This window comes from Meles meles, chromosome 18 (assembly GCF_922984935.1).
Source record: "Meles meles chromosome 18, mMelMel3.1 paternal haplotype, whole genome shotgun sequence".
Classification (NCBI taxonomy): domain Eukaryota; kingdom Metazoa; phylum Chordata; class Mammalia; order Carnivora; family Mustelidae; genus Meles; species Meles meles.
In genome coordinates, this window is record NC_060083.1 from 64084811 (window position 1) to 64108752 (window position 23942).

The 23942-nt window shown below is 57.0% G+C and overlaps 2 protein-coding genes, 1 long non-coding RNA gene and 1 pseudogene across 5 annotated transcripts; 3 read left to right on the forward strand and 1 right to left on the reverse strand.

The window, feature by feature from the left end:
- Positions 1-77: 77 nt before the first annotated feature.
- Positions 78-2881, forward strand: LOC123930138. Its single transcript, XR_006815998.1, has 3 exons — positions 78-189; positions 991-1057; positions 2060-2881. It is a non-coding gene; the product is annotated as an uncharacterized LOC123930138 (long non-coding RNA).
- A 7046-nt stretch (positions 2882-9927) lies between these two features.
- Positions 9928-10046, reverse strand: LOC123930306 (annotated as a pseudogene).
- Positions 10047-10487: 441 nt separating this feature from the next.
- On the forward strand, positions 10488-19189 carry LOC123929571 (fructosamine 3 kinase related protein). 3 transcript variants are annotated; one of them, XM_045985407.1, is made up of 6 exons: positions 10488-10962; positions 14721-14872; positions 15705-15796; positions 16689-16771; positions 17819-17941; positions 18193-19189. In XM_045985407.1, exons 2-6 carry the CDS (start codon positions 14730-14732, stop codon positions 18529-18531), a joined length of 780 nt encoding a protein of 259 aa, XP_045841363.1. In that variant the 5' UTR covers positions 10488-10962; positions 14721-14729; the 3' UTR covers positions 18532-19189. The 3 variants fall into 3 exon arrangements, with proteins under 3 accessions (XP_045841363.1, XP_045841362.1, XP_045841361.1); XM_045985405.1 differs by lacking the exon at positions 10488-10962 and adding an exon at positions 11179-11350; XM_045985406.1 differs by lacking the exons at positions 10488-10962; positions 17819-17941 and adding an exon at positions 11166-11350.
- Positions 11362-14714, forward strand: LOC123929570. The gene is made up of 2 exons (XM_045985404.1): positions 11362-11833; positions 12155-14714. The coding sequence occupies exons 1-2, from the start codon at positions 11541-11543 to the stop codon at positions 12810-12812; spliced, it is 951 nt and encodes a 316-aa protein (XP_045841360.1). The 5' UTR covers positions 11362-11540; the 3' UTR covers positions 12813-14714.
- Positions 19190-23942: the final 4753 nt, after the last annotated feature.

The following is a 23942-nucleotide window of genomic DNA, read 5'->3' on the forward strand; positions in this document are numbered from 1 at the left end:
AGGGCCGGGCCCGGCAGGGGCGTGGGCCGGGCTGCAGGGGTGGCCACCTCGGTGCAGCGTCCTCCGCGTCCTGCCCCCTGGAGACGTCGCTGGGCCGGCTGGGGGGGGGCCGCAAGGGCGGGTTCCGTTCTCGGACATGCAGCCGGGAGGCTAGGGCCAGGTCTCCTGGCGTCAAGCGTCCCTGTCCCGGTGAGTCTTGGCTCACGGCTCCTCCAGAGCCTTGTCTTTGTCCCAGAGCGCGTGGGTGTCGTGCCTGTGTGTGCCCGTGCGCCTGTGTACGTGCGCACGTGTTCGTGTGTGTGCCTACGTGCGCCTCCGCTTGTGTGTGTGCCTGTGTTTGTGCGGGAGCTGGGGGAGACGACCACGTGGGGACCCTCCAGTTCCCAGACTTCTCTCCCCATCTAGAGAGTAATGGGTGGTGGAGAGAGATTGACCTGATTGGCTCTCAGATCCAATACCAAAATTCCCAGGTAGGATCAGCCCTGCTGGGTGGAATTCCATGCCCACCTCTGGACCAATCAACTGTAGTAGGGGGCTCTGGCGGCATCCCACAAGGAAGATCTCTTCATATTTGGCAACCTTTGTATCCAATCATCTTAGAATATCCTCTGAGTGTGCATGATCAAGGTCCCCACCCCATTACGCCAGGCCTCCACCCTTGAGCTATGACTGAGCCTAGGGGTACCCTCAGAGCTGGAGAGAGTGGGGCCTGGGGGCACTCTTGTACATCCCATCCAATTAAAATGACCCCCTCGCACACCTGCCATCTCCACGTTCTGGGCGATCTGCAGCTCGGGGAAGGCACGGCAACTCGAAAATGTGCTCCCGTGTCCCCAGCAGCAGGCACAGATTTCACAAACACATACAAACAGGAGGAGCCCCTGCCATTCGTGAGCAGAAGGGGCCTGTCTTCATCAGCTTGGGCTGCTCTGACAAACTACCCCCGGCTGGGGGCTTAACCGCAGACATTTATTTCTCACTGTTCTGTAGGTTAGAGGTCCATGACCAAGGTGCTGGCTGTTTTGGTTCCTGGTGAGACTGTCTTCCTGGCTTGCAGGTGGCTGCCTTCTTCCTGTGTCTTCACAGAGTGGGGGGACAGAGCCAGCGCTTGCAAGCTTTCTGGTGTCTGTCTTCTGAGGACACTAACCCCATCACAAGGGCCCCACTCTGACAGTATTCAGCTCTAACTACCTTCTAAAGACCCCGTCTCCGGGTATTATCACACTGGGATTTAGGGCTTCAATTTACGGATTGGGGGTTCATATTCAGTCCACAACAGGGCCCATGGTGGGGAGGGGCTCTGGGCCCACCTTTAGCAAAAATGAGTTCTGGAGTGAGGGGTTCTGCCCCCTGAGAGCCGGGGCTCAGATGTTTGTGCCCATCAATCCTTCAGCTAGCCTTTCCCTGTGCCCTTGGATGGTCTCGGGGACCAGAGCAGGATGTCTGAGCCAGCTCAGAGTCTGGATTATTCTCTGTGGTGGGTTGTTCTGTTCACTGCCAGATGCTGGGCAGCACGCCTGACCCCTGTCCATTAGAGGTAAGTGCACGCCTCCCCCAGCAACCCCTCAGACGTCTCCAGAACTGCACACGGCTGTCATCACCTTGAAATGGAAACAGGCAGGCCTCCTCCCACCCCCGCAGCTCAATGAACACACCTTGGCAGATTGTAACTGATCTCAGTTTCCTTAATGTCGACAGTGACATTAAGTGGTAAGTGCAGGTCATGTGTGACTCCAAGGAAAAGGGGGAGAGACTCTTGCCACACTGTCCCTGGGGCCAGGGGCAAGGGTGTAGAGCAGTCCAGGCCCATGCTGAGAGCCCCGGGACCTATGCGGTTGCCCACTTTAACCTCACTGCAGTACTGAGAGGTGGAGCTTGTCATTAGGGCACACGGAGGAAGGGAGGGCTCAGAGAAACTGAGGGTGCCAGGGGCCCTGACCGCAGCTTCCATCGTTGGAGCTGGTCAGTGCAGCACCACAGCCACAGTTTTGGTTTGCTTTTATTTTAAATTGTGGCAAAACTTACATAACGCCCAATTTACCATTTTACCCATGTTTAGATGTGCAGCTCAGTGGCATGAAGCCCATTCACATTGTGCACCATCACATCCGTCTGCAGAGCGTTTTCATCTCTCCCAAGCTGGAACTCTGTCCCCAAGAAACACTAACTCCCCCACCTGCCTCCCCAGCCCCTGGAACCTACCATTCTATCTTCCGTGAATGCGATGGTTCTAGGAAGCTCGCATAAATCGAGCCGGGCGACATTCGTCCTCTGGTGAGTGGGTTATTTCACTCAGCGCGTCTTCACGCTTCACCACGTTGTGGCAAGTGTCAGAGTGTCCTTCCTTTGTAAAGCTGAATAGTATTCCATAGCGCGAACGGACCACATTTTGCTCATCTGTTCATCTGCGGGTGGACATTTGGGTGGTTCCCACCTTTGGCTCGGAGAACGGAGCTGCTCTGAACATGTGTGGACTCGTTTCTGGGCGGACGTAGGCTTTTGTGCCCTCGTGTCGGCGTGGGGCCGCTGGGTCCTGCGGTAACTGGAAGGCGAAGGGAAGAAGGAATCTGGGCCGTCTCCGGATGACGTGCAAGGAATCGTTTTCCACAACGTGAAATTCGTATCCCATCTGACGGTGGAGAAGCCTTTCTTAAGTTTCTTTCTCCGATGCTTGAGTAAAAACAGGCCGAGGAACTGAAGAGGGACTGACCGTGTTTTCCCCAAAGCCGGGCGCTTGCGCACACCCGCGAGCGCTTCTTTCTCTCCCCGCCGACGGCCGAGCACGGTGCACAGAGTGCGTGTTTGCGGGTGACTCACCCAGAATTCCTCCCGCGTGGAAAGAAAACTATTTTAGGCAAAACTGTAACCTCATGGATGCTCGGGACAGTACGGAGTCGCAAGACAGATTTAACGTAGGCGTCCGGCCAGATAGTTGCCCCGCCCTCGCCCCGCCCACGGCCCCGCCCGCCCAGCCCGAGCCCGCCCTCGCCCCGTCCACTGCCCCGCCCGCTCCGTCCGAGCCCGCCCTCGCCCCGCCCACGGCCCCGCCCGCTCCGTCCGAGCCCGCCCTCGCCCCGCCCACTGCCCCGCCCGCTCCGTCCGAGCCCGCCCTCGCCCCGCCCACTGCCCCGCCCGCTCCGTCCGAGCCCGCCCTCGCCCCGCCCACGGCCCCGCCCGCCCCGTCCGAGCCCGCCCTCGCCCCGCCCGCTGCCCCGCCTCTTGCCCCAGCGGCGCGCAGGCTGCGAGGTCCTCGGGCCGGGCGGGCGCTTGTGCGCGTGGGTCCCCGGCGCTGGGCGGTGGCGCTGCTGCGCGGGACGGTGGGCGGCGGCCCTCCCGGCAGGAGATGCGCGGGTCTTCCGCGCCCCCTCCGCCCGCCCCCCAGGCCCGCCCCGCCGCCCCGTGCTGTCGGGGAGGGGCTGGGGCGGGAAGCTTGGGGCCCGGCGTCCTGGAGCCCCGGGAACCGCCCCTCCCGGCCGCACCGCGCGCGCGCAGCCCCCGGCCCGGCCCGACCCCTGCCCCACCCGGCGGGGGGGTCCCCGCGGCGCCGGACCCCGGGGGGCCCGCAGGAGGGCGGCGCGGTGGGGTCCCCGGGAATGGGGCCGCCCCAACCCCGCTCTGTCAGGACCGCGGGGCGGCCGGGAAGTGCGCGGCGGGACTCCCGCAGGACAGGCGCGGCTGGAGGACCCGCGGTGCCCCAGAACCGACCCCGCTCCTGGGAAGGCCCGCGGTGTCCCCGCCGGCGTGGCGCGCGCCCGTGCCCCCACCCGGAGAGTGCAGTGAGCTGCGCTTTGCACGCTGAGGTCAGAGGGAGTCCGAGGTTTGCCGGAGGTGGGATTCTGACCCCGCCGTTTCCCACCTGGATGGCCTCGGGCAAGCGACGGCCGTCCCTGGGCCTCGGTGTCCCCGTTTCTCAGGCGAGCAGGGTTCCTTGTGAGAAGTCAGGAGTAGCGCACGTCACTAGGGTTTGGGGAAGTGCTCCGTTGGGCCGTGAGCGGACGTCCCTGTGGAGCGCCTAGGGCCCTAGGGCCGCGCGCCAGGCACCCTTCAGCCTTACACACACTGCGGTCCGGCAGGGGTTTGTCCCCTCGTTCATCAGTGCATCACGGCTGCCACAGGGAGGGGGGAGGCACAAAGGCGCTGTGTCCCAGGAGTGGGCCTGGGGCTTGCCACCGAGGTGGGCCACTGGGTCGAGGTGCCCACGTGTGTGCGCACGTATGCAAACACAGGGCAGACGTGGGCAGAGGATCACAGGGTCCCCACAAGGAGGTCAGCCTCAAGGTGGCTGGGGCCGTCCTCAGGAGGATGGCCTTGGGACGCAGGAAAACCAGCCCCCAGCGGAGGAAGAGGCTGGACAGAAGCAGAGACTGCTGAAAGGCAGGATTTCGACCCAAAGGCCACAGAGCGTCCAGAAAGAGCGGGGAAATGCTGGGTTAGCAAACGCCGCCTTCCAGTACAGAACCAACATGGACGAACAAACACAGATGACTGGTCTCTTACCTAATACATAATTAATACTCTGGTTTCTAATAACACAGATTTTTAAATATCGTGTGCTATGTGTGCTAGAACAACACATGGTGAGATTTAGATCTTTATATTTCGTTCAGGAAATCCTGACTCCCAGGTGACAGAAATCCTGGTCTCAAGAGACCATTTGTATTGGTGAGTTCAGAGTCTATAAGATCTTCTGTGGATGGAACGCGGATGGAGTAGTGATACTGATGTGACAAAAAGAATCGCATTCAAATGAAACTCCTCAACTGTCTCCGTGTGGTCAGGAATTACAGTGACGTCGTAAAACCCACCCCAGCACACTTGAGTTCATGGTAGTTCTGATGGAAAGGCATGCTCCTGGCCCAGAGAAAGGGCAGGGACATCAGGACAGTGACAGGTGTCATGATTCACACACCCACTGGCCTTCAGAGCACCTTAAACTCTCCTCACTGTCCTCTGAAGTGTGAATTAGTTCACTTGCTGCCATTTGTAGGTTTTAATGTGCTTATTTTTGCTTTTTACAATTGGGAAATGCAACGTACACGTGCAAAGTGTAGAAACACACACGCACTGTTTAATCAGTAACCCTAAAGTGAACACTCGGGTTATAAGTCACCCCCTAGGTCAGGAAATGCAACATGTCCAGTGTGCCTGAAACCTCCCAGGTGCCTCCCACCACTGCCTTGGGGGTGGGCACCCCCCCAAAGCCCACAAGGTGCAAGTAGTTTACATGGGTGTGACCCTGGGGAGCCCCAGAGGGTGGGGGAGAGACTCAGGTGCACCCCTCTGGGGGACTCTTGGCCTGCCTTGGACCAGAAAGCTCTCAGAGCCCCAGGAATGGCAGGCTGGGAACCTCAGGCTGGCCTGCTGGGAGTCTGTGACAGCTGAGGTCACACCGTCAGGGCACTAAGAACGTCTGCTCCAGCCACCACACTGACTTCTGTGAAAGACCATGAAGTGGGACTGAACCGTGCCCCCTCCCATCCATAGGTGGAAGCCCTAATCTCCATGTGACCGTATTTGGAGATAGGGCCCTTAGTTAGGCATAGGGCCAGGTCCTAATCCCATAGACACCAGAGCGTCTTGGCATGTACACAGAAGGGAAGCCGAGTGGGGACAAAGCAGGAAGGTCTGCAAGCCGAGGAGACTAGTCTCACCAGAAACCAATGCTGATGACAACTTGATCTTGGACTTATTTTCTTACAGTTCTGGGGGCCAGAAAATGCTCCTTCTTGCATTTCAGCTTTACAAGCTGTGATCATTTTTCTTTTGACTGTAAACCCTCCTTTGGTTTTCCTTTGGGAGGGTCTGTTGGTAGAAAATTGCATCACTAGAAATAAAAGCAAATGGTTCTTCAGTCTGAATGATGCCTTCAGAGTTCCAAGTGTTAAGCCCCACCGACTGTATGAACTTGCGGAACTGTGACCCTCTGGTTTTCATGCTGGTTCTCGGTGCCTGGGGTGGCTGGTGTGAGGGTCTGGCTCTCTCGCCTTCTGGAGCACCTGCATCACTCCCTGCTGAGGACAGTCCTTTAGTCTGTTTGGGTCCTTACTGAATCTCCACCCTTCTTATTTTTTTCTATGTGGCCTCTACTCTGCATTTAGCTGCGGAGAGTCTGTTCTGCCAGTCTTCAGGTCATTTTCTGGGTTGTCTACACTGATGTGGGTGTTCTCTAGCTGTATCTGTGGGATGAGGTGAGCCTAAGGCCATCCTACTCCACCATCTTCCTGAACAGCATCCTTATTTCATTTTCATTCCTAAAAACTTATTTGCCCTGGGCAGTCGTATTCCTTTTCCTATTAACATATAATGTATTATTTGCTCCAGGGGTACAGGTCTCTGAATCATCAGGCTTACAAATTTCATGGCACCCACCATAGCACATACCCTCCCCCATGTCCATAACACAACCACCCTATCCCTCCCCCCGCCCCCCCCCACAACCCTCGGTTTGTTTTATGAGATTAAGAGTCTCTTATGAGGGGTGCCTGGGGGGCTCAGTGGGTTAAGCCTCTGCCTTCAGCTCAGGTCATGATCCCAGGGTCCTGGGATCGAGCCCCACATCGGCCCTCTGCTCAGCAGAGAACCTGCTCCCCTCTCTCTCTGCCTGCCTCTCTGCCTACTTGTGATCTCTGTCTGTCAAATGAATGAATAAAATCTTAAAAAAAAAAAAAGAGTCTCTTATGGTTTTTCTCCCTCTGGATCCCATCTTGTTTTATTTTTTTTCCCTCCCTTCCCCCCATGACCTCCCCACCCTGTCTCTCAAATTCCTCATATCAGAGAGATCATATGATAATTGTCTTTCTCTGATTGACTTATTTTGCTAAGCATATAGTTTAGTTCCATCCATGTCATTGCAAATGGCAAGATTTCATTTCTTTTGATGGCTGCATAGTATTCCATTGTGTGTATATACCACATCTTCTTTATCCATTCATCTGTTGGTGGACATCTAGGTTCTTTCCATAGTTTGGCTATTGTGGATATTACTGCTATAAACATTCAGGTACACGTGCCCCTTTGGATCACTACATTTGTATCTTTAGGGTAAATACCCAGTAGTGCTATTGCTGGGTCGTAGGGTAGCTCCATTTTCAATTTTTTTTTTTTAATTTTTATTTTATTTTTTTGACAGATAGAGATCACAAGTAGGGAGAGAGGTAGGCAGAGAGAGAGAGAGGAGGAAGCAGGCTCCCCGCCAAGCAGAGAGCCCGATGCGGGGCTCGATCCCAGGACCCTGGGATCATGACCTGAGCGAAAGGCAGAGGCTTTAACCCACTGAGCCACCCAGGCGCCCCCCATTTTCAACTTTTAAAAGAAACTCTAGGGGCGCCTGGGTGGCTCAGTGGATTAAGGCCTCTGCCTTCGGCTCAGGTCATGATCTCGGGGTTCTGGAATCGAGCCCTGCATTGGGGTCTTTGCTCTGCGGGGAGCCTGCTTCCTCTTCTCTCTGCCTGCCTCTCTGCCTACTTGTGATCTCTGTCAAATAAATAAATAGAATCTTAAAAAAAATAAAAATAAAGGAAACTCCATGCTGCTTTCCAGAGTGGCTGCACCAGCTTGCATTCCCACCAACAGGGCAGGAGGGTCCCCTTTCTCTGCATTTCGCCAACACCTGTCATTTCCTGACTTGTTAATTTTAGCCATTCTGACTGGTGTGAGGTGGGATCTCACTGTGGTTTTGATTTGTATTTCCCTGATGCCAAGTGATGTGGAGCACTTTCTCATGTGTCTGTTGGCCATCTGGATGTCTTCTTTGCAGAAATGTCTGTTCATGTCTTCTGCCCATTTCTTGATTGGATTATTTGTTCTTTGGGTGTTGAGTTTGATTAGTTCTTTATAGGTTTTGGATACTAGCCCTTTATCTGTTATGTTGTTTGCAAATATCTTCTCCCATTCTGTCAGTTGTCTTTTGGTTTTGTTGACTGTTTCCTTTGCTGTGCAAAAGCTTTTGATTTTGATGAAGCCCCAATAGTTCATTTTTGCCCTTGCTTCCCTTGCCTTTGGCGATGTTCCTAGGAAGAAGTTGCTGCAACTGAGGTCGAAGAGGTTGCTGCCTGTGTTCTCCTCAAGGATTTTCATGGATTCCTGTCTCACACTGAGGTCCTTCATCCATTTTGAGTCTCTTTTTGTGTGTGGTGTAAGGAAATGGTCCAGTTTCATTCTTCTGCAGGTGACTGTCCAATTTTCCCAACACCATTTATTGAAGAGGCTGTCTTTTTTCCATTGGACATTCTTTCCTGCTTTGTTGAAGATTAGTTGAGCATAGAGTTGAGAGTCCATTCCTGGGCTCTCTATTCCGTTCCATTGATCTATGTGTCTGTTTTTGTTCTGGTACCGTACTGTCTTGATGATGACAGCTTTGTAATAGAGCTTGAAGTCTGGAATTGTGATGCCACCAACTTTGGCTTTCTTTATCATCATTCCTCTGGCTATTTGGAGTCTTTTCTGGTTCCATATAAATTTTAGGATTATTTTTTCCATTTCTTTAACAAAGTTGATGGGATTTTTTAAAAAAGATTTTATTTATTTATTTATTTATCAGAGAGAGAGAGAGAGAGAGAGAGAGAGCACAAGCAGGTAAAGTGGCAGGCAGAGGTAGAGAGAGAAGCAGCCTCCCCGTCAAGCAAGGAGCTGGATTTGGGACTCAATGCCAGGACCCTGGGGTCATGACGTGAGCTGAAGGCAGCAGCTTAACGGACTGAGCCAACCAGGTGTTCCAGTTGATGGTATTTTGATAGGGATTGCATTAAATGTGTAAATTGCTTTAGGTAATTTAGGTAATTTAGGTAATGCTTTTAGGTAGCATAGACATATTCACAATATTTGTTCTTCCAACCCATGAGCATGGAATGTTTTTCCATTTTTTTGTGTCTTCCTCAATTTCTTTCATGAGTACTTTATAGTTTTCTGAGTACAGACTCTTTGCGTCTTTGGTTAGGTTTATTCCTAGGTATCTTATGGGTTACTTTCTCTTTCTTAATTTATCTTTCTTTTTTTTTGAAAAGACTTTTATTTATTTGACACACAGAAAGAGAAATCACAAGCAGGCAGAGAAGCAGGCAGAGAGAGAGGAGGAAGCAGGCGCCCTGCTGAGCAGAGAGCCTGATGGGCTCGATTCTAGGACTCTGAGATCAAGACCTGAGCTGAAGGCAGAGGCTTAACCCACTGAGCCACCAGATGCCCTTAATTTCTCTTTCTTCTGTCTTGCTGTTGGTGTATAGAAATGCAACTGATTTCCACACATTGATTTTACATCCTGACACTTTACTGAATTCCTGTATGAGTTCTAGCTGCTTTGGAGTGGAGTCTTTTGGGTTTTCCACATAAAGTATCATATCATCAGACAGTCATAGTCTTTTGGTGACAATCATTCCACTATTTTTTGGCTCTCAGTATTGGTGTTGGGAAACCAGATGTTAATCCTTTCAAAGCAATCTGATTTCCCTTGCTGGCTACATTAGAGATTTCCAGTGCCTTTTGTGATCTGCAATTTCACTGTTACTTGACTATGTGTGAAATATTAGTGTATCTAGCTTAAAATTTTGGGGGAACTTGGATCTGAGCGTTGGTGTATTTCATCAGTTCTAGAAAGTTCTCATCCATTTTCTGTTCAATCATAGCCTCTTCCTCTTCCCTTTTCTGGAACTCCAGCTAAACGTCTACTATTTTCCGTTTGTCTTACCTTGCCTGTAATTTCCCTGTTTGTCTCCTTGTGCCACATTCTTGACATCTATTTTTTAAAATTTTAAAATATTTATCTGAGATAGAGCAAAGCACAGAGGGAAATACAGGCTCCCTGCTCACCAGGGAGCCAGGTGTGGCGCTGGAACTCAGGACAGCAGGGTCAGGACCCGAGCCAAAGGTAGGCGCGTAACTGACGGAGCGACCCAAGTTCCCCTCTTCATGATTTCTCTGATCTCTCCCAGTTTGCTTATTCTCTTATTAAGCTGTTAAATCGGCTCAGTAGCTCTACATTTTAATTTTTCAATTAGCAATAATCGCGCCTCGGATAAACCTCATTGGCTACGATACTGCCACTGCGCAAAGCTTACATTTTAATTTTTAATGTAAGATTAATTTTTGTTTTGAATTTATAAAATCTCCTTTCTTTATAGAAACTGCTTAACCTTTCATAGTCAGCTGTGAAAATCAATCAAGGAACGTCTCACCAAAATGGTGTCAGGAGGCCAGCAGGGGACGCGCTGTGGCCAGCCCTGGTTATCGATTACAGACCCAACAGAAGAGAGGCACTTGCAGGTGGGTACCACTTTACTAACCCAGCTCCTGGACCGAAGGTTTCCTGCTGCCCCGGCAACAGCCCAGCCAATGAGAGACGGGCACAGCCAGCCAATGGGAGACGTCCACAGCCCAGCCAATGGGAGACGCGCGCAGCCCGAGGCTCCCGCCCTGTGCTTCCGGGTCGGCGCTGGGGGGGCCCCCGCGCGGACGTGAACCGCGGACACGCGGGGCTGGGCGGTCACGGCGTCCGTGCGGCAGCTGAGTCGGCGCGCCCCGCCGGTGAGCGGAGGGCGGGCGAGTGGCCAACAGCCGCGGCCACGAGGCCCGGCCCCGCGGACGAGCCCCTCGGGCGTCGCAGCGGCGGCCCAGCGCACGGAGATGCCGGGTTCCGTGGTCGCTGCCGGCCGGCCCGTCTGCGGGAGCTGGCGACCCCCGGCTGCGCGCACGGCCCCCGAGAGGGAGCCCCTCCCTGCTGTGCGGGCCACCGGGCTGCCTGTCCCGAGCGCGAGCCGTTGCTGCTCCCGGCGTCCGCCTCTGCCCTCCAGGCCGCCGGCCGCTTGGGGCTAACGGGGCCCACCCGCGAGCTCCGCCGCGCCTTCCCCGGAGCGCTCCGTCGGGCCGCGGAGCCGGGTGCCATTGGTCGTCACGTGGAAGGAGCGAACAAGAGAAGCCGCAGCTGCTGCAGACGGCGGCCCCGGGGAGCAGCTGTCCCGCCCTGTGTCCCGGGTGAGTCCCAGAACCCACCGCCCCTCGCCCAGTCGCAGGGTGTCCTGGCGGCCCGGGCCCGCCCCTCAGCGCCTCACCCAATCGCAGGGTGTCCTGGCGGCCCGGGCCCGCCCCTCAGCGCCCCACCCAGTCCCCTTGTGCTTCCGTGGCCAAGTTCCGCCCCTCTCGGGCCTCACCCAATCACCGTGCGCCCCCGCCGCCGGCCCTTCCCTGGCCGGAAGCAGTCCGCGGACGTGCCCGGGGGAACATGGAGGCGCTGCTGAAGCGGGAGCTGGGCTGCGACTTCGTCAAGGCTACGGGTCACTCGGGGGGCGGGTGCATTAGCCAGGGCCAGAGTTACGACACGGACAAAGGACGCGTGTTTGTGAAAGTGAACTCCAAGGCGGAGGTCGGGGCCGCCGCGGGCCGGGTCAGGGTGGGCGGGCGGCGGGCGGCGTCTGGGCGTGGCTCCGGGCCCGGGTCTGGGGTCGGGGGTCGCGGTTCGGGCTCTGGGGTGGGCGCGGAAGTGCTCAAGGCCCGGCGGGGTCTGCCGGCAGGGCCGCGGGGCGGTGGCGCTCGCTTACCCGGGCCGTTGGGCCATGTCCGCGGTTCCCGGGGCCGCGCCGCGAGCTGAGCCTTGGAAGCCCCGGGGAGGCGAGCGCGCCCCGTGGGCGGCCGTCTCGGGCCCCGTGCGCCGCGCTGCCGGGGTTCTGGCCGCCGGGGTGTGGCCGCCGCGGGTTGAGCGGGCCCCGCAGTGGCGGCGTCTTGTCCCGGCGTTTACTGGGGCCTGCGGCGATCGGGATGTCTGTGTAGTCGGAGACCCTCGAGCCGCTGCCTCTGGGAGTTTGGGCCGCGGCACCACCGGCCCCGCAGTGCCGGCGCCTCCGCCCTGGGAGCCGGCCGGTGTCCGCTGAGAGCCCACCGCCACGCTGCGGAGGGGGCTTCTCCCTGTCCTCGGGGTCGGGGCCAAGGGAGCGCCCTGGGGTCTCTGTGTCAGAGCACCAACCCCACGACGCGGGCTCCAGCCCGGGAGCCCAGTCACCTCCACGGAGGGTCACACCGGGACTTGGGTTCTGACAGAGGAACTGGGCAGGGGGCACCGGCTTTGGCCCACTGTAGCCCTCACTCCAGAAAGTTCTGTCTGTACGTGAACCTTCTCAAGGGCCCCGGAGACGACAGGGGAGCCTCCGCGCTGAAGCCGGACTTCCCGGGTGCGGCTGTCACTTCTGTGCCCCCCAGGGTGGGTCACGCCAGTGCTGTCAGCGGGAAAGCCGGGCTGGCTCCAGGAGGCAGTGGGCAGCTGGGCAGTGCGTAGTTTCAGGTGGGGCGGGAGGGGCTGGCCCCAGTACCCCGTCCTCAGGTCCCTCAGGTCGCACCCGAGCTGCGCTTTCTTTCTGCCCCTAGAGAGCATTCTTGCAGCGGTTTCCGCTTTCTTCCCCACGTGGCTCCCGCTGTCCGCGAGAGCCTGCCGACCCCTTCCACGCTGCTCTGCGGGTCGAGCTGCGGGTCGAGCTGCGTCCTGCCGCACAGCCTTCTTGCAGGAGTCTGTTCCCCTTTGTGCTTGGAGTCACCGCAGCAGCCCTCAGGGGTCGTCACGACCTCACGTTCTCCGCAGGGCTCCTCTGCTCTCTGGCTTTGTTGTCCCACACGTGTGGCATTGGCCTCTTCCACCTTCAGAGCCGCCTCTGCACCCAGCGGAGGTCAAGAGCCACCCGTGCCACCGGCGGAGGAGGCCGGGTGCCCCAAAGTCCACGCCCTTCTTGCTGACCTTTCTCCCCGGAGTTCCTTCTGGTCCTCTGGCAGGTGGTTCTGCCCACATCCTTTTCTGGCTTTGTGTGGACGCTGCTGAGTGGTGCGGTGCCGTGGCATAAACGTCTTCTGGCCGCATGGAAACGACTTCCTCTGTGCCTTCCCGTGTAGGGCGGGGAGATGGCGCCCACCCTGCTGCGAGAGGACTGATTGCTCCTGTCTTTTCCCTCACAACCCATGAACTGACCTGCTCGAGGCAAGATTACTCTTATCGGTCTCGGTCTAGGTGCCTGCGGTTGGGTCCCTCCTCCTCCCTTAAGCTCCAGGGCTTTTTTGGAGCCCTTTGCCCTCTCCGGCTGCCTGCTTCCCTCCCTCTCCTCTCAGGGACCCACAGACACTTCTGTGAGGGAGGCTTCACTTCTGGCTGCGTTCACAGACCCTCTCCACCTGTCCCCCGGTGGTTACTGATCTTATTCTCCCCTTACTCGGCTGTGCCGAACCAGTGCTCTGGTGCAAAGCAGCCAGTGCCGTCAGCGCTCCACGGTGGTGGGAACAACGACGATGTGTTTCCAGAGTGCGCAGAACCGGCTGCACCAGTCGCTCGGGGCCACGAGCCTGGGAACTTGGCCCCGTATTAACCCATCTTTACGGGGGAGGGAGCAGGCGCGGGGAATGTGAGCAGCTCTGCCGAGGTCATAGACCCAGTCCTGAGAGTCCGGAGAGGAACGTGCCTGGCAGCACTTCCTCGTAGCCCCACGCTGGAAGCTGCCCGGCTGCCGGTGGGTGCCCCCGGAGCTGTGCGCGGCGGTGAGAGTAAACTCTGACTGTCAGTGCACCAGAGAACAAAGGCAGCGGGACCAAGCGGCCAGACTGCTTGCTCTGCATGTAGAAGGACAAAGCAGACGTGACCCGTCCGTGGGGATGGGGATGCGAGAGGCTGGGGAGCAGAGGGGCCTCCGGGCGACAGCGTCCTGTTGGGGGGGCAGTCCGGTGCGCAGCCTTGGTGAAAACGAGTCACGTGCTCCCACTTGTGCCTTTTTCTTCTCTCACTTCCGTAGCATTTTGACTGGGGGAAAAAGCTCCTCTAAAGGGAGCAGTTACTTAGTCTGGGAAGTGAGGGAAGATTTTTCTGAGAAGTCAGAGCATATTAAGTTGAAATCTGAAGCATGATGAGGAAGGGTCTACCTTGTCAAAAGGTGGGGGTGGGCTCCGAGCAGAGGCACATGGCCACTTGGAGCTGTGGGGAACTAGAAGACCATAGTCCAGGAGCACGGGGGTGTGTGTGCATGTTGCTGGCAGGTGCACACGTGGGCGTGGAGGTGTAGGGGGAGCCCAGAGCAGGGAGCCCAGGGGAGCACAGAAAGCAGGCAGGGCCAGACCCTGTGGGCTTGGAGGTGAAGGGGGGAGCCCAGGGTGGGGAGCCCAGGGCAGGGAGCCCAGACAGCGGGGAGGGCCAGACCCTGTGGGACTCACACAGGTTGCTAGGTCAGGCGTGTTCCAGGCAGGGATTTGCTGTCAGTGAGGGTCCCTGCCGGGGTGAGCAAGGAGGTGAGGGGAAGGACAGTTGCTGCCGTCTGGGGGAGACTGGAAATGGTGGTTAAGATGGGATGGTTACCAGTGTGAGGTCAGAGGTGCCCTCGAACCTGAAGAGAGGTGACCTCAGGTGCGTAGCATGTGCAGGTAGAGGGCCAGGTGGCCAGGGTGCCGTCAGATGACGGCCCGCATGCATGGTCCAGCTCTGCACCAGACGTGTGGTGGACTAGTAGAGGCCTCCCCGTCCCCCTCTGGAGAGACTCAGCGAGAGTGTAGAGGAGGGTCCAGGACGAGACAGTGCGACCCCGCTTCCTCCTGGGCCGGTTCAGTGCGCAGCCTGCTCTGCTGGAAAGCCCGGGAATCTGCGTCTGTTGGGTCTGCGGTCAGGTGGCCTCAGCTTCAGATTGCGATGCTTGAGGAAACACGTCCGCGGAACCCCTTTCCAGAAGTAATCTTGCTCTCCCGTCTCTCCCCCTCCTCCAATATTCTTCGGGAAGGCCAAAAGAATGTTTGAAGGAGAGATGGCAAGTTTAACTGCCATCCTGAGAACGGACACCGTGAGAGTGCCCAAGCCCATCAAGGTCCTGGACGGCCCGGCGGGCAGCAGCCTGTTGGTGATGGAGCACGTGGACATGCGGTACCTGAGCAGGTCTGTCTGGGCACCACCCCCCCAACTTGGCTTTGGTTTTCTCTTTCTTTTTTAACACAGATTTTATTTATTTATTTGACAGAGAGAGAGAGAGATCACAAGTAGGCAGAGAGGCAGGCAGAGAGAGAGGGGGAAGCAGGCTACCTGTTGAGCAGAGACCCCGATGCAGGGCTCGATCCCAGGACCCTGAGATCATGACCTGAGCCGAAGACAGAGGCTGAACCCACTGAGCCACCCAGGCGCCCCTTGTTTTTTTCTTTTTAGCATTTTTTGAGTTTTGAGATGTTCTTTCTTTTTAAGATTTTATGTACTTATTTCAGCAAGAGAGAAAGAGCACAGTGGGGAGGGCAGGGGGAGAGGGAGATGCAGACTACCCTTCCCCCCGGATGTGGGGCTCGATCCCAGGACCCTGGGACCATGACCTGAGCTGAAGGCAGAGGCTTCATGGACTAAACCCCCAGGCGCCCCATGGCTCTGTTTCACTTCTGAGTCTGAGCCCCTTCATTCCTGAAAGCTCACATCGGGGTATCACTTTGAGGGACCTGTGACCCCACGCATCACGGGGTTTGGACCTAACCTGAACCCTAACCCTCGGCTGTGCACGCTGAGGGAGACGAGAAAGGGATCTCCCAGGAGGAGATATGGACGAGGGACCCAGCTGCCCGGGAAAGGCTGGGAAAGAGCACCAGGCAGCCGGGGCCCTTCATTCCCCTTTCGGTCACTGAAGCCGACTTTATGTCCCCTTGACCTGCTTTCCGTGGCCTGAGACTGTGCATGAGGCCGTGACCCCACGATGATGTGCCCCGTGCTTGACTGACGCTTTCTTTCACAGCTATGCTGCCAAGCTCGGAACCCAGCTCGCAGACCTACACCTAGACAACAAGAGGCGCGGGGAGACCCTCCGGAAGGAGGCCGGCACTGTGGGTATGCAGCTGTGTGGGCGTGAGGGCCCCTCGAACACACTTGGCCGGCATGTGGGTGGGTCCGTGTTGATACTCGAGGAGAGGAGTGTCACCCCGAAGGCTAGGGACACAGTGGACACAGGGAACGCGATTCTGTACCGTAACGTAGCGTGTTTGGAAGAAGTATTCCCCCTGTCCTGTTACGGTTCCTTTACCCCTCCTGCCCCAGAGGAAGGTGTGTCAGAGCTGCAGTGGCTTTCCGTGCTGTGCCTGCTCTCCTGAGAAGAGCCGCACGTGAGGCATAGCACCGTGGCCCTCACGTCCAGCCTTTGTGGAGCTTAGAGCTTCCAGTGCTCTCGTCATCGGATGTTTGGTGATCCGCGTGCAGCCCTGGGGTCCCTGTGCGAGCGGAACAGCTGCCACACCGGGGCGGATGGCCAAGTCTTCCGTGCCAGATGGGTCCTGTCGGCTGCAGCCTGCCAGGCCCACGTTGTCCGGGCCTTCGGGGTTTTTGCCTAGTTTGGGGGAGCCGCAGGGGACACCAAGGAGGCCGTTTCACATCAGTTTATTCTTCACAGATGGCCAGGGCAAGGCCGGCCGCCGAGAGCCACCCTTTCCCGACAGGCCACAGGGCGAGCTGCTTTCCTCCTTTCTCGGATGCAGCCTCGTCGCTCCTCCAAGCGGCCTCTGGCGTCTCCCGGGCAGCGTGGGTGTCCTGTGTCACTGAGTCCGAGCCGAGCAGGCTGTTCCCAGGCCCTGAGGTTTTGTGGAGACGGGGGCCCTCATTTGTCTCTGGAGGAGGGCTCGAGGGGAAGGGCTCGCCAGGACGGGCCTCACCGCTGCGCTGAGCTCCAAGAGCAGCCGGAGGGAGTGTGGGAGCCAGTTGTCTTTCTTGTCTTCCTTCTGCTTACAAGGGAAGGGAGCCGGGCAGGTGGTACAGCCCTTCGTGGACCAGTTTGGGTTTGACGTGGTGACGTGCTGTGGATACCTCCCCCAGGTGAGCGACACCAGCCAGCACTTGGCCTTCTGCGCTCCTGTCAGGTCAGGTCGCCTGCCCGGGGAGGAACCCACCTCCCGCTTCGTGAAATTTCGGAAAAGTCTTCGCTCCCTTTTTCTCTTGGCTGATTTCGAAGAGGTTGACATGAGGTTCACCTGCCTTGCGCGCTAGGTGAGCTCGGATGAACGGGACCAGCACGTCAGGGTGCTGGGTCTCGAGGTGTGGAAACATTAGACTTCGGGGCAGTTTTCTTCCTACTAGATCCTCAAAGTTAGCATGACGTGAGTGGACTGCACCTCTCAGTTCTACGACCCTGTGGTTGGCTCCCTGGGAATTTGGGCCTCCGGGCTCGACCCACTGCCCAGCAGATGCCGAGCAGGGAGGTTGGGATTTGTGCTCCCGGACGGTGCAGGTGGCTTCTCGGAAGAGGAAACTTTGAGCGATTTCTGGTGGGCACCTGGGCACGGGCACGGGAGACACTCCTCAGGTTTTGGGATGTGGGGAGGTGTTGGCCAGGAACCCGCTCGGGGTGGCGAGTGCCTGAAGGCTGGTGTTCTGCGGGGCTGTTCCGCTGGCTCTACTCCCTCCTCGCCTGCCTGTGGCTCGCCCAGTGCGCACGGACACCTGGGCCTGCGTGCACACGCCTGGGGGAGGGGCAGCTGGTGGTTGCTGCCCTCGACAGTGTCCTGGAACCGGGCCTCGTGCGACCCCTCATGTCCTTGCTCTGGGGAGGGCAGTGCTGGCTGCCTGGGTCGGGGGCTCCAGAGGGGTCCTTGTGGCCGGTGGATGGTCAGAAACAAGCTCCGGGTAGGGGCAGACCAGCTCTAGGTGTGCTCCTGCGTGAGTGCAGGTGGACAGAATGTGCCCTAGAGCTCTTCAGGGTGGCCTGTGTCGCTCCGCATGGGAGGGTCCCTGCTTCTGCGACAGGGTGTGCGGTCCCCGTCTGTCCACGAGACACTGTCTGCCTTCCACAGCCTGCCCTTCAAGCGGTGCCTCGCTGCTTCGGGCTTCTTCCTTGGGCTCTGCCATTCCCCTCTGTGCACGCAGGTGAATGACTGGCAAGAGGACTGGGTCGCCTTCTATGCCCGGCAGCGCCTTCAGCCCCAGATGGACATGGTGGAGCAGGGGTCTGGGGACAGGGAGGCCCGAGAGCTCTGGTCCGCTCTGCAGGTGAGCACAGCCAGGGCCCGACTGGGGAGTTCCCGAGGCAGGTGCGGCCACCGGGAGTCCAGGCCTGGACAGGAGGTGGGCTGGGCTGGCCAGCGGGGTGGTTGTCGATGTCCCTGCACCCCGTCCGAGCCGTGTGTGTCCCTGCGAATCTGCGCCACACTCTGCTGGGGCAGTTGGGCCACACAGGAAAGCATCTGTGTCCCTCCTACGTGTGCTGGTTACGTGGCTGAGAACGGGTTTCCTTCCTGCAGCTAAAGATCCCCGACCTGTTTCGCGACCTGGACATCGTCCCAGCCCTGCTGCACGGAGACCTCTGGGGAGGAAACGTAGCCGAGGACTCCTCTGGGCCCATCATCTTTGACCCGGCCTCTTTCTACGGCCACTCGGAGTATGAGCTGGCGATCGCTGGCATGTTTGGGGGTTTCAGCCACTCCTTCTACTCCGCCTACCACGACGCGGTCCCCACGGCCCCGGGGTTTGAGGCCCGCCAGCAGCTCTACCAGCTCTTCCACTACTTGAACCACTGGAATCATTTCGGCTCGGGGTATAGAGAGTCGTCACTGAGGATCATGCGGAATCTCACCCAGTGAGCGTCCCTGCTCTGGACGGGCGCCAGGTCCCAGCCAGACGCCTGCGGCCAGCGCCTCCTTCTGCCCCCGTCCTGTCCGGCAGGGCTGCTTCCCCGAGTCTTCCCACTAACCTTTTGCTCCACGGCTAGGTGAAACCACGCTGGGGTGGGTGTGAGCACCATGGCGTGGGCCCCGTGGAAACACTGTTGCCCGGAGGCTGAGCCGGAACCGGCCGATGTGCCGGCTGCTGCTGAGCACATGTTCCCGGGCAGCCCCTCCCGTTCCCTCTCCGGTGTGACTCTGATTCGGGGAAGATGCCGCCTGGAGGCTTAGACGTGGGGGTAGACACCAAACCAGTACTGCGGTCAGCTTCTCGTGGCCAGGTTCACTGAGCAATTCCCTTCCTTTCCGGGCCCACTCTGTGCCCTGCCGCAGGCTGAGCAGTCTGGAAGCTGGTTCTGGGATTGACCAAACTGCGGGTCCTGGGTAAGTTTAGGAGCCACTGAGTCCCTCCTGTCAGCACCCCATCTCGCCTGCCCTTCTAAAGCTTGTGAGCTACTCCTTTGTGTAAAAGCGCTAACCCAGCGGCTCCCGCTTCCTGCGGACTCTTCTGAAGGGCATTGATGCTAGGAAAGTCTTTAGCATAAGCCTCTGAATAAACTAGCACTGATTTAAGTCATGCACGGGACTGTGTATTTCCTTCATTTGCATCGTAACTCAGTGTTTATCTTAGGCGTTTGCCAAGAGACCTTTGTAATGCCTTGTGACAAACAGAACCCTTGTTTCTTTTTTTTTTTTTTTTAAGATTTTATTTATTTATTTGACAGAGAGAGACAGAGATCACGTAGGCAGAGAGGCAGGCAGAGAGAGAGAGGAGGAAGCAGGCTCCCCGCGGAGCAGAGAGCCGGATGCGGGGCTCGATCCCAGGACTCTGAGACCATGACCCGAGCCGAAGGCAGCGGCTTAATCCACTGAGCCACCCAGGCGCCCCAGAACCCTTGTTTCTTCTTTTTTTTTTTTTTAAAGATTTTTATTTATTTATTTGACAGAGAGGTCACAAGTAGGCAGAGAGGCAGGCAGAGAGAGAGGAGGAAGCAGGCTCCCTGCGGAGCAGAGAGCCCGATGCGGGGCTCGATCCCAGGACCCTGAGATCATGACCCGAGCCGAAGGCAGCGGCTTAATCCACTGAGCCACCCAGGCGCCCCAGAATCCTTGTTTCTTAAGAGCAGTTTTCTTTCTTGACTGTTCAGTAAGAGAATAGCGCGGAGTTTCCCCCATACGGACAGTGTAGCCTGAGGACTGCTTCTCCTGTCTGACTGGGTGAGGGTCGTGGGCCGCTCGGGGAGGCCTGGTCACTAGTGGGCTGTAGAGGTCCCCAGAGGCCCCTCCTGGGAGCTGTGCCATCAGCAAGGGTGTGGCCAGGCCCCAGGCAGGAGGCGGGATCAGCCGTGCACCGGTGTCTCCAGGCTTTGGTGGTGGTGCCAGCTGCTTGTACGGTAGCTCATTCTAAAACACCAACTTGGGGGGCGCCTGGGTGTCTCAGTGGGTTAAGCGACTGCCTTCGGCTGCAGTCGTGGTCCTGGGATCCAGTCCTGCACCGGCTCCCTGCTCAGCAGGGGGTTTGCTTCTGCCTGCCTCCCCTCCTGTCGTGTGTGCTCTCTGGCCCTCTCTCAAATAAATAAATCTTAGAAGTTTAAAAAAATAAAATACCAACTTTTATACCTAATTTTGGACCCATAATTTTTTATACATGTATATATTTTTATATAAAGAGTTGTTATGGGGCACCTGGGGGGCTCAGGTGGTGAAGTGTGGGCCTTTGGCTCAGGTCATGATCCCCGGGTCGTGGGATCGAGTCCCACATCAGGCTCCCTGCTCAGCGGGGAGCCTGCTTCTCCCTCTGTCCCTCCTCCGCTTGTGTTCCCTCTCAGTCAAATAAATAAAATCTTAAAAATAAATAAAATCTTAAAAAAGTTGTGGGCGCCTGGGTGGCTCAGTGGGTTAAGCCTCTGCCTTCAACTCAGGTCATGATCTCAGGGCCCTGGGATCGAGCCCCGCATCGGGCTCTCTGCTCAGCGGGGAGCCTGCTTCCTCCTCTCTCTCTCTGCCTGCCTCTCTGCCTGCTTGTGATCTGTCTGTCAAATAATAATTTAAAAAAAAAAATGGAGTTAGAAACAAACAAACAAAAAAAGAGTTGTCAAAATTTTATAAGCTGCAGACCCAGAAGCCCGGAACCTATCCCAAGCTGCTGGTGGGTTGCTGTGTTCCGTGAGAGCCCCTCTCAGCACGTGTCATCCCAGCACAGAGATTGCATTGTTTCCTGGGGGTCTGGGCTGACTGGGGGGCAGATGGGATGAGGTCTGACTGAGAGCCTCACTTCAAGGGCAGCTGTGAGATGGGGTCCTGGCAGCAGCCTGCCTCCTGTCCTCGCCAGGGCAGTCTGCTGGCCTCTGGAGTATCAGGGAGATTTGGCTGGACACAGGATGAACTCCGGATTCAGTTCCTTGACCCCTTGGCAGCAAGACATTCGAGGCCTTCAGGGCAGTCGTGAGCACCCCACGGGCTGCCAGAGGCAGGGGTGGGAGGGTGTCTCGGGGGCCATTGTACTTCTTACTGAAATGGGAATGTTGTATCCAAACACAGGTCTGCCCCACCAGAGTGCCACCGTTTCCACAGAGGGAAGTCCTCAGATAACCGAACTTGACCTTCCCACCTCAAAGCTGCTGCTGCTTTTTTTTTTATATAGTTTTTTTTAAAGATTTTATTTATTTACTTGATAGAGATCACAAGTAGCCGGAGAGGCAGGCGGGGCGGGGGAAGAAGGCTCCCTGCGGAGCAGAGAGCCCAACGTGGGGCTCGATCCCAGGCCCCTGAGATCATGACCTGAGCTGAAGGCAGAGGCTTAACCCACTGAGCCACCCAGGCGCTCCCCACCCCCACCCCAAAGCTTCTGAGCGTCCTTTTGATGAGAGTGGCCCTGAAACTTTGGTGTCTCTGCCTGAAACAGGACGTCAGTTCTGTGCCCTCGACGTGGTCTTTGACTGGGTGTTCTGTGTCTAGGGACCTCCGCCGGTGGCGCCCTCCCAGTTTTTGCCCTGTATGGGATCGTGAGATCCGTTTGTCATTACCACAGTAATGGTAAAGGGCACAGGACCAGCACAGGAGGCTCTTTCATAAAGGGGACTGATAATGACACCCACGGGCTGTCCCAGTGCCTGCCTGTGGGTGCTGCTCCTGGCTCCCCACTTGCAGGGGACACTTCCTCGTCCTTCCAGTGGAATGTGCTTCCAAGGCCATCTTGCATCAGATAGCCTGTCTGCTGCGTGGGTTTCCTCTTGGGCAGAAGAATTGCTCACACTGGGAATATGTGCAGAAACAGCACAGAGATGAAGGCCTCTGAGTTCTGAAGAGGTGGCAGAATTCCCCTCCCTTTCTGAGAGCAATCATATGCCCGAGGGGCATGGCCCAGCACAATTCCTGGTGGAGGCCAGAGCAATGGACTAGAGGGGACACCTGGGCAGTGTCTCTGCTGGCTCAGGCTGCAGCCAGGGCCTTAGGACTCCAACCCCCCACCCTGCTGCCTTCCTGGGGTCCTTTTTCTGAGCAGCTTTGCAAAAGCCCTACCCGGCTGTGGGCTATTTTCCTTCTTGGTGTCACTGGACTCTGTGTCACGGTAAGGGTTCTGAATAGGCAGGGGAGTCCTGTATGCGCATGACTCCATCATTATCTCAGTCCCCCTGCCTCAGAAAGGGGACTCAGTTCATGGGGTCGCTTGGATGTCCCTGATCACATCTCCCAACTGAACTTCTAAACAGCTGGTGACCAAAACTCACATGTACCTTTGAGAGGAGGGTGGAGCCAGTTTGCAAAGTTACAGTGCTCTCTTTGGCATGTGTCTTCACATGGAGGATTTGGCTGCTCAGATAGGAGCTGGGAGGTCTGGGAAGGGACTCCAAGTGCCTGGGCATCAGCACCAGTAAGACGCTGTGTCACTGTCTGGCTGCCACCTGCCACATTCAGACCCTGCTTGGGCAAAACCATGCCCAAGGCTCAGTGAAGACCAGCATCTCCCTCATGGTGCCTGCAGGCTCATGGGTGCCTAACTCTGGCAGCTTTGAGACCCACTTTAGAGCAAACATTTGTAATTCCGAAAAAGAGAACAGAGACGACAGGAAGGAAACCATAAAGAGCTGAAGACAACCTCAGAAGGTAGAAGGACCAAGTTTCTGTCCTGAAACAGCTCACCTGAACTGCCTTGGGGATGGCAGGAGACTTACCGCAGACACCTCTTGGGGAAATTGTCAGATCCTGGGGACACAGAGAGGACCCTAAAAGCCTCCAGAGAGAGAACAATTTCCACACAAAGAGGAAGAATCAAAGTGGCCTCAAACTTCTCAATATCAAATGAGCCGGAAAGTAATGGGGCAGGACCTTCTTGTTTATGAAGGAACAGGACCTCATTTCCAACCTGAAATTCTATACCCAGCCAAACTGTTGATCGAGAATAACGACATTTGCAGAAGTGCAAGAGCTCATATCTCTCCACTAGGGACCCTTCCTCAAGATGCAATAAGCAGGTGGGCTTCACCAGGCTGGGAGAAAAAGTGTGGGGGGAGGAAGACATGCAGGGGTAGATGCCTTTTCCACAGATGGACACATCATCTCTCCCATCCCACCTGCTGTTCTGCAATGACCTTGTGCATGTGTGTGTGCACATGGGCATGTGTATTTTTTTTTAATTTTTTTTTAAGATTTATTTATTTATTTATTTGACAGACAGAGATCACAAGTAGAGAGAGAGGCAGGCAGAGAGAGAGGGAAGCAGGTTACCTGCTGAGCAGAGAGCCGGATGCGGGACTCAATCCCAGGACCCTGAGATCATGACCTGAGCCGAAGGCAGCGGCTTAACCCACTGAGCCACCCAGGCGCCCCGGGCATGTGTATTTTTAAAAAGATTGTATTTATTTATTTGACAGAGAGAGAGAGAGAGAGAGAGCGCGCGCGCCCGCGCACAAGGAGGGGAAGTGGCAGGCAGAGGGAGAGGCGGAAGCAGGCTCCCTTCTGAGCAGGGAGCAAGGCAGGGAGCCCCTATCTCAGGACTCTGGGCCCCTGACCTGAGCTGCAGGCAGACACTTCACCAACTGAGTCCCTCAGGCACCTGGGGCATGTGTGTTTTGAGGGCAGCAGGTCTCTTACCAGGGGTTCCGTTCTTGGTAGGGTGGGCCACTTGGAATCAGAGCCCCCCAGCACCCTCGACCTGTGATGGCCACCAAGTGCCCGCACGAACAAGCCCAGCACCCGCGACGGGTTCACTGGACAGTGTCTGGGCCAGGGGATGTGGTCAGGACCCCCAGCCGTGTCCCGACAGTGCGAGACCTCGCTAGGCTGTGGCCCGTGTCCCAGGGACAGCCGACCCTACCCTGAACTGTGCC

What these genes read in the sequence shown, in the direction of transcription:
- LOC123929571 (XM_045985405.1), top strand. Translation starts at nt 11,210, where the DNA reads ATGGAGGCGCTGCTGAAGCGGGAGCTGGGCTGCGACTTCGTCAAGGCT. An exon ending in AAGTGAACTCCAAGGCGGAG is followed by an intron (nt 11,351 to 14,720) that starts GTCGGGGCCGCC and finishes TTCTTCGGGAAG; the next exon opens with GCCAAAAGAATGTTTGAAGG. An exon ending in AGCTCTGGTCCGCTCTGCAG is followed by an intron (nt 17,942 to 18,192) that starts GTGAGCACAGCC and finishes TCCTTCCTGCAG; the next exon opens with CTAAAGATCCCCGACCTGTT.
- LOC123929570 (XM_045985404.1), top strand. Translation starts at nt 11,541, where the DNA reads ATGTCCGCGGTTCCCGGGGCCGCGCCGCGAGCTGAGCCTTGGAAGCCC. An exon ending in GTGCCGGCGCCTCCGCCCTG is followed by an intron (nt 11,834 to 12,154) that starts GGAGCCGGCCGG and finishes GACTTCCCGGGT; the next exon opens with GCGGCTGTCACTTCTGTGCC.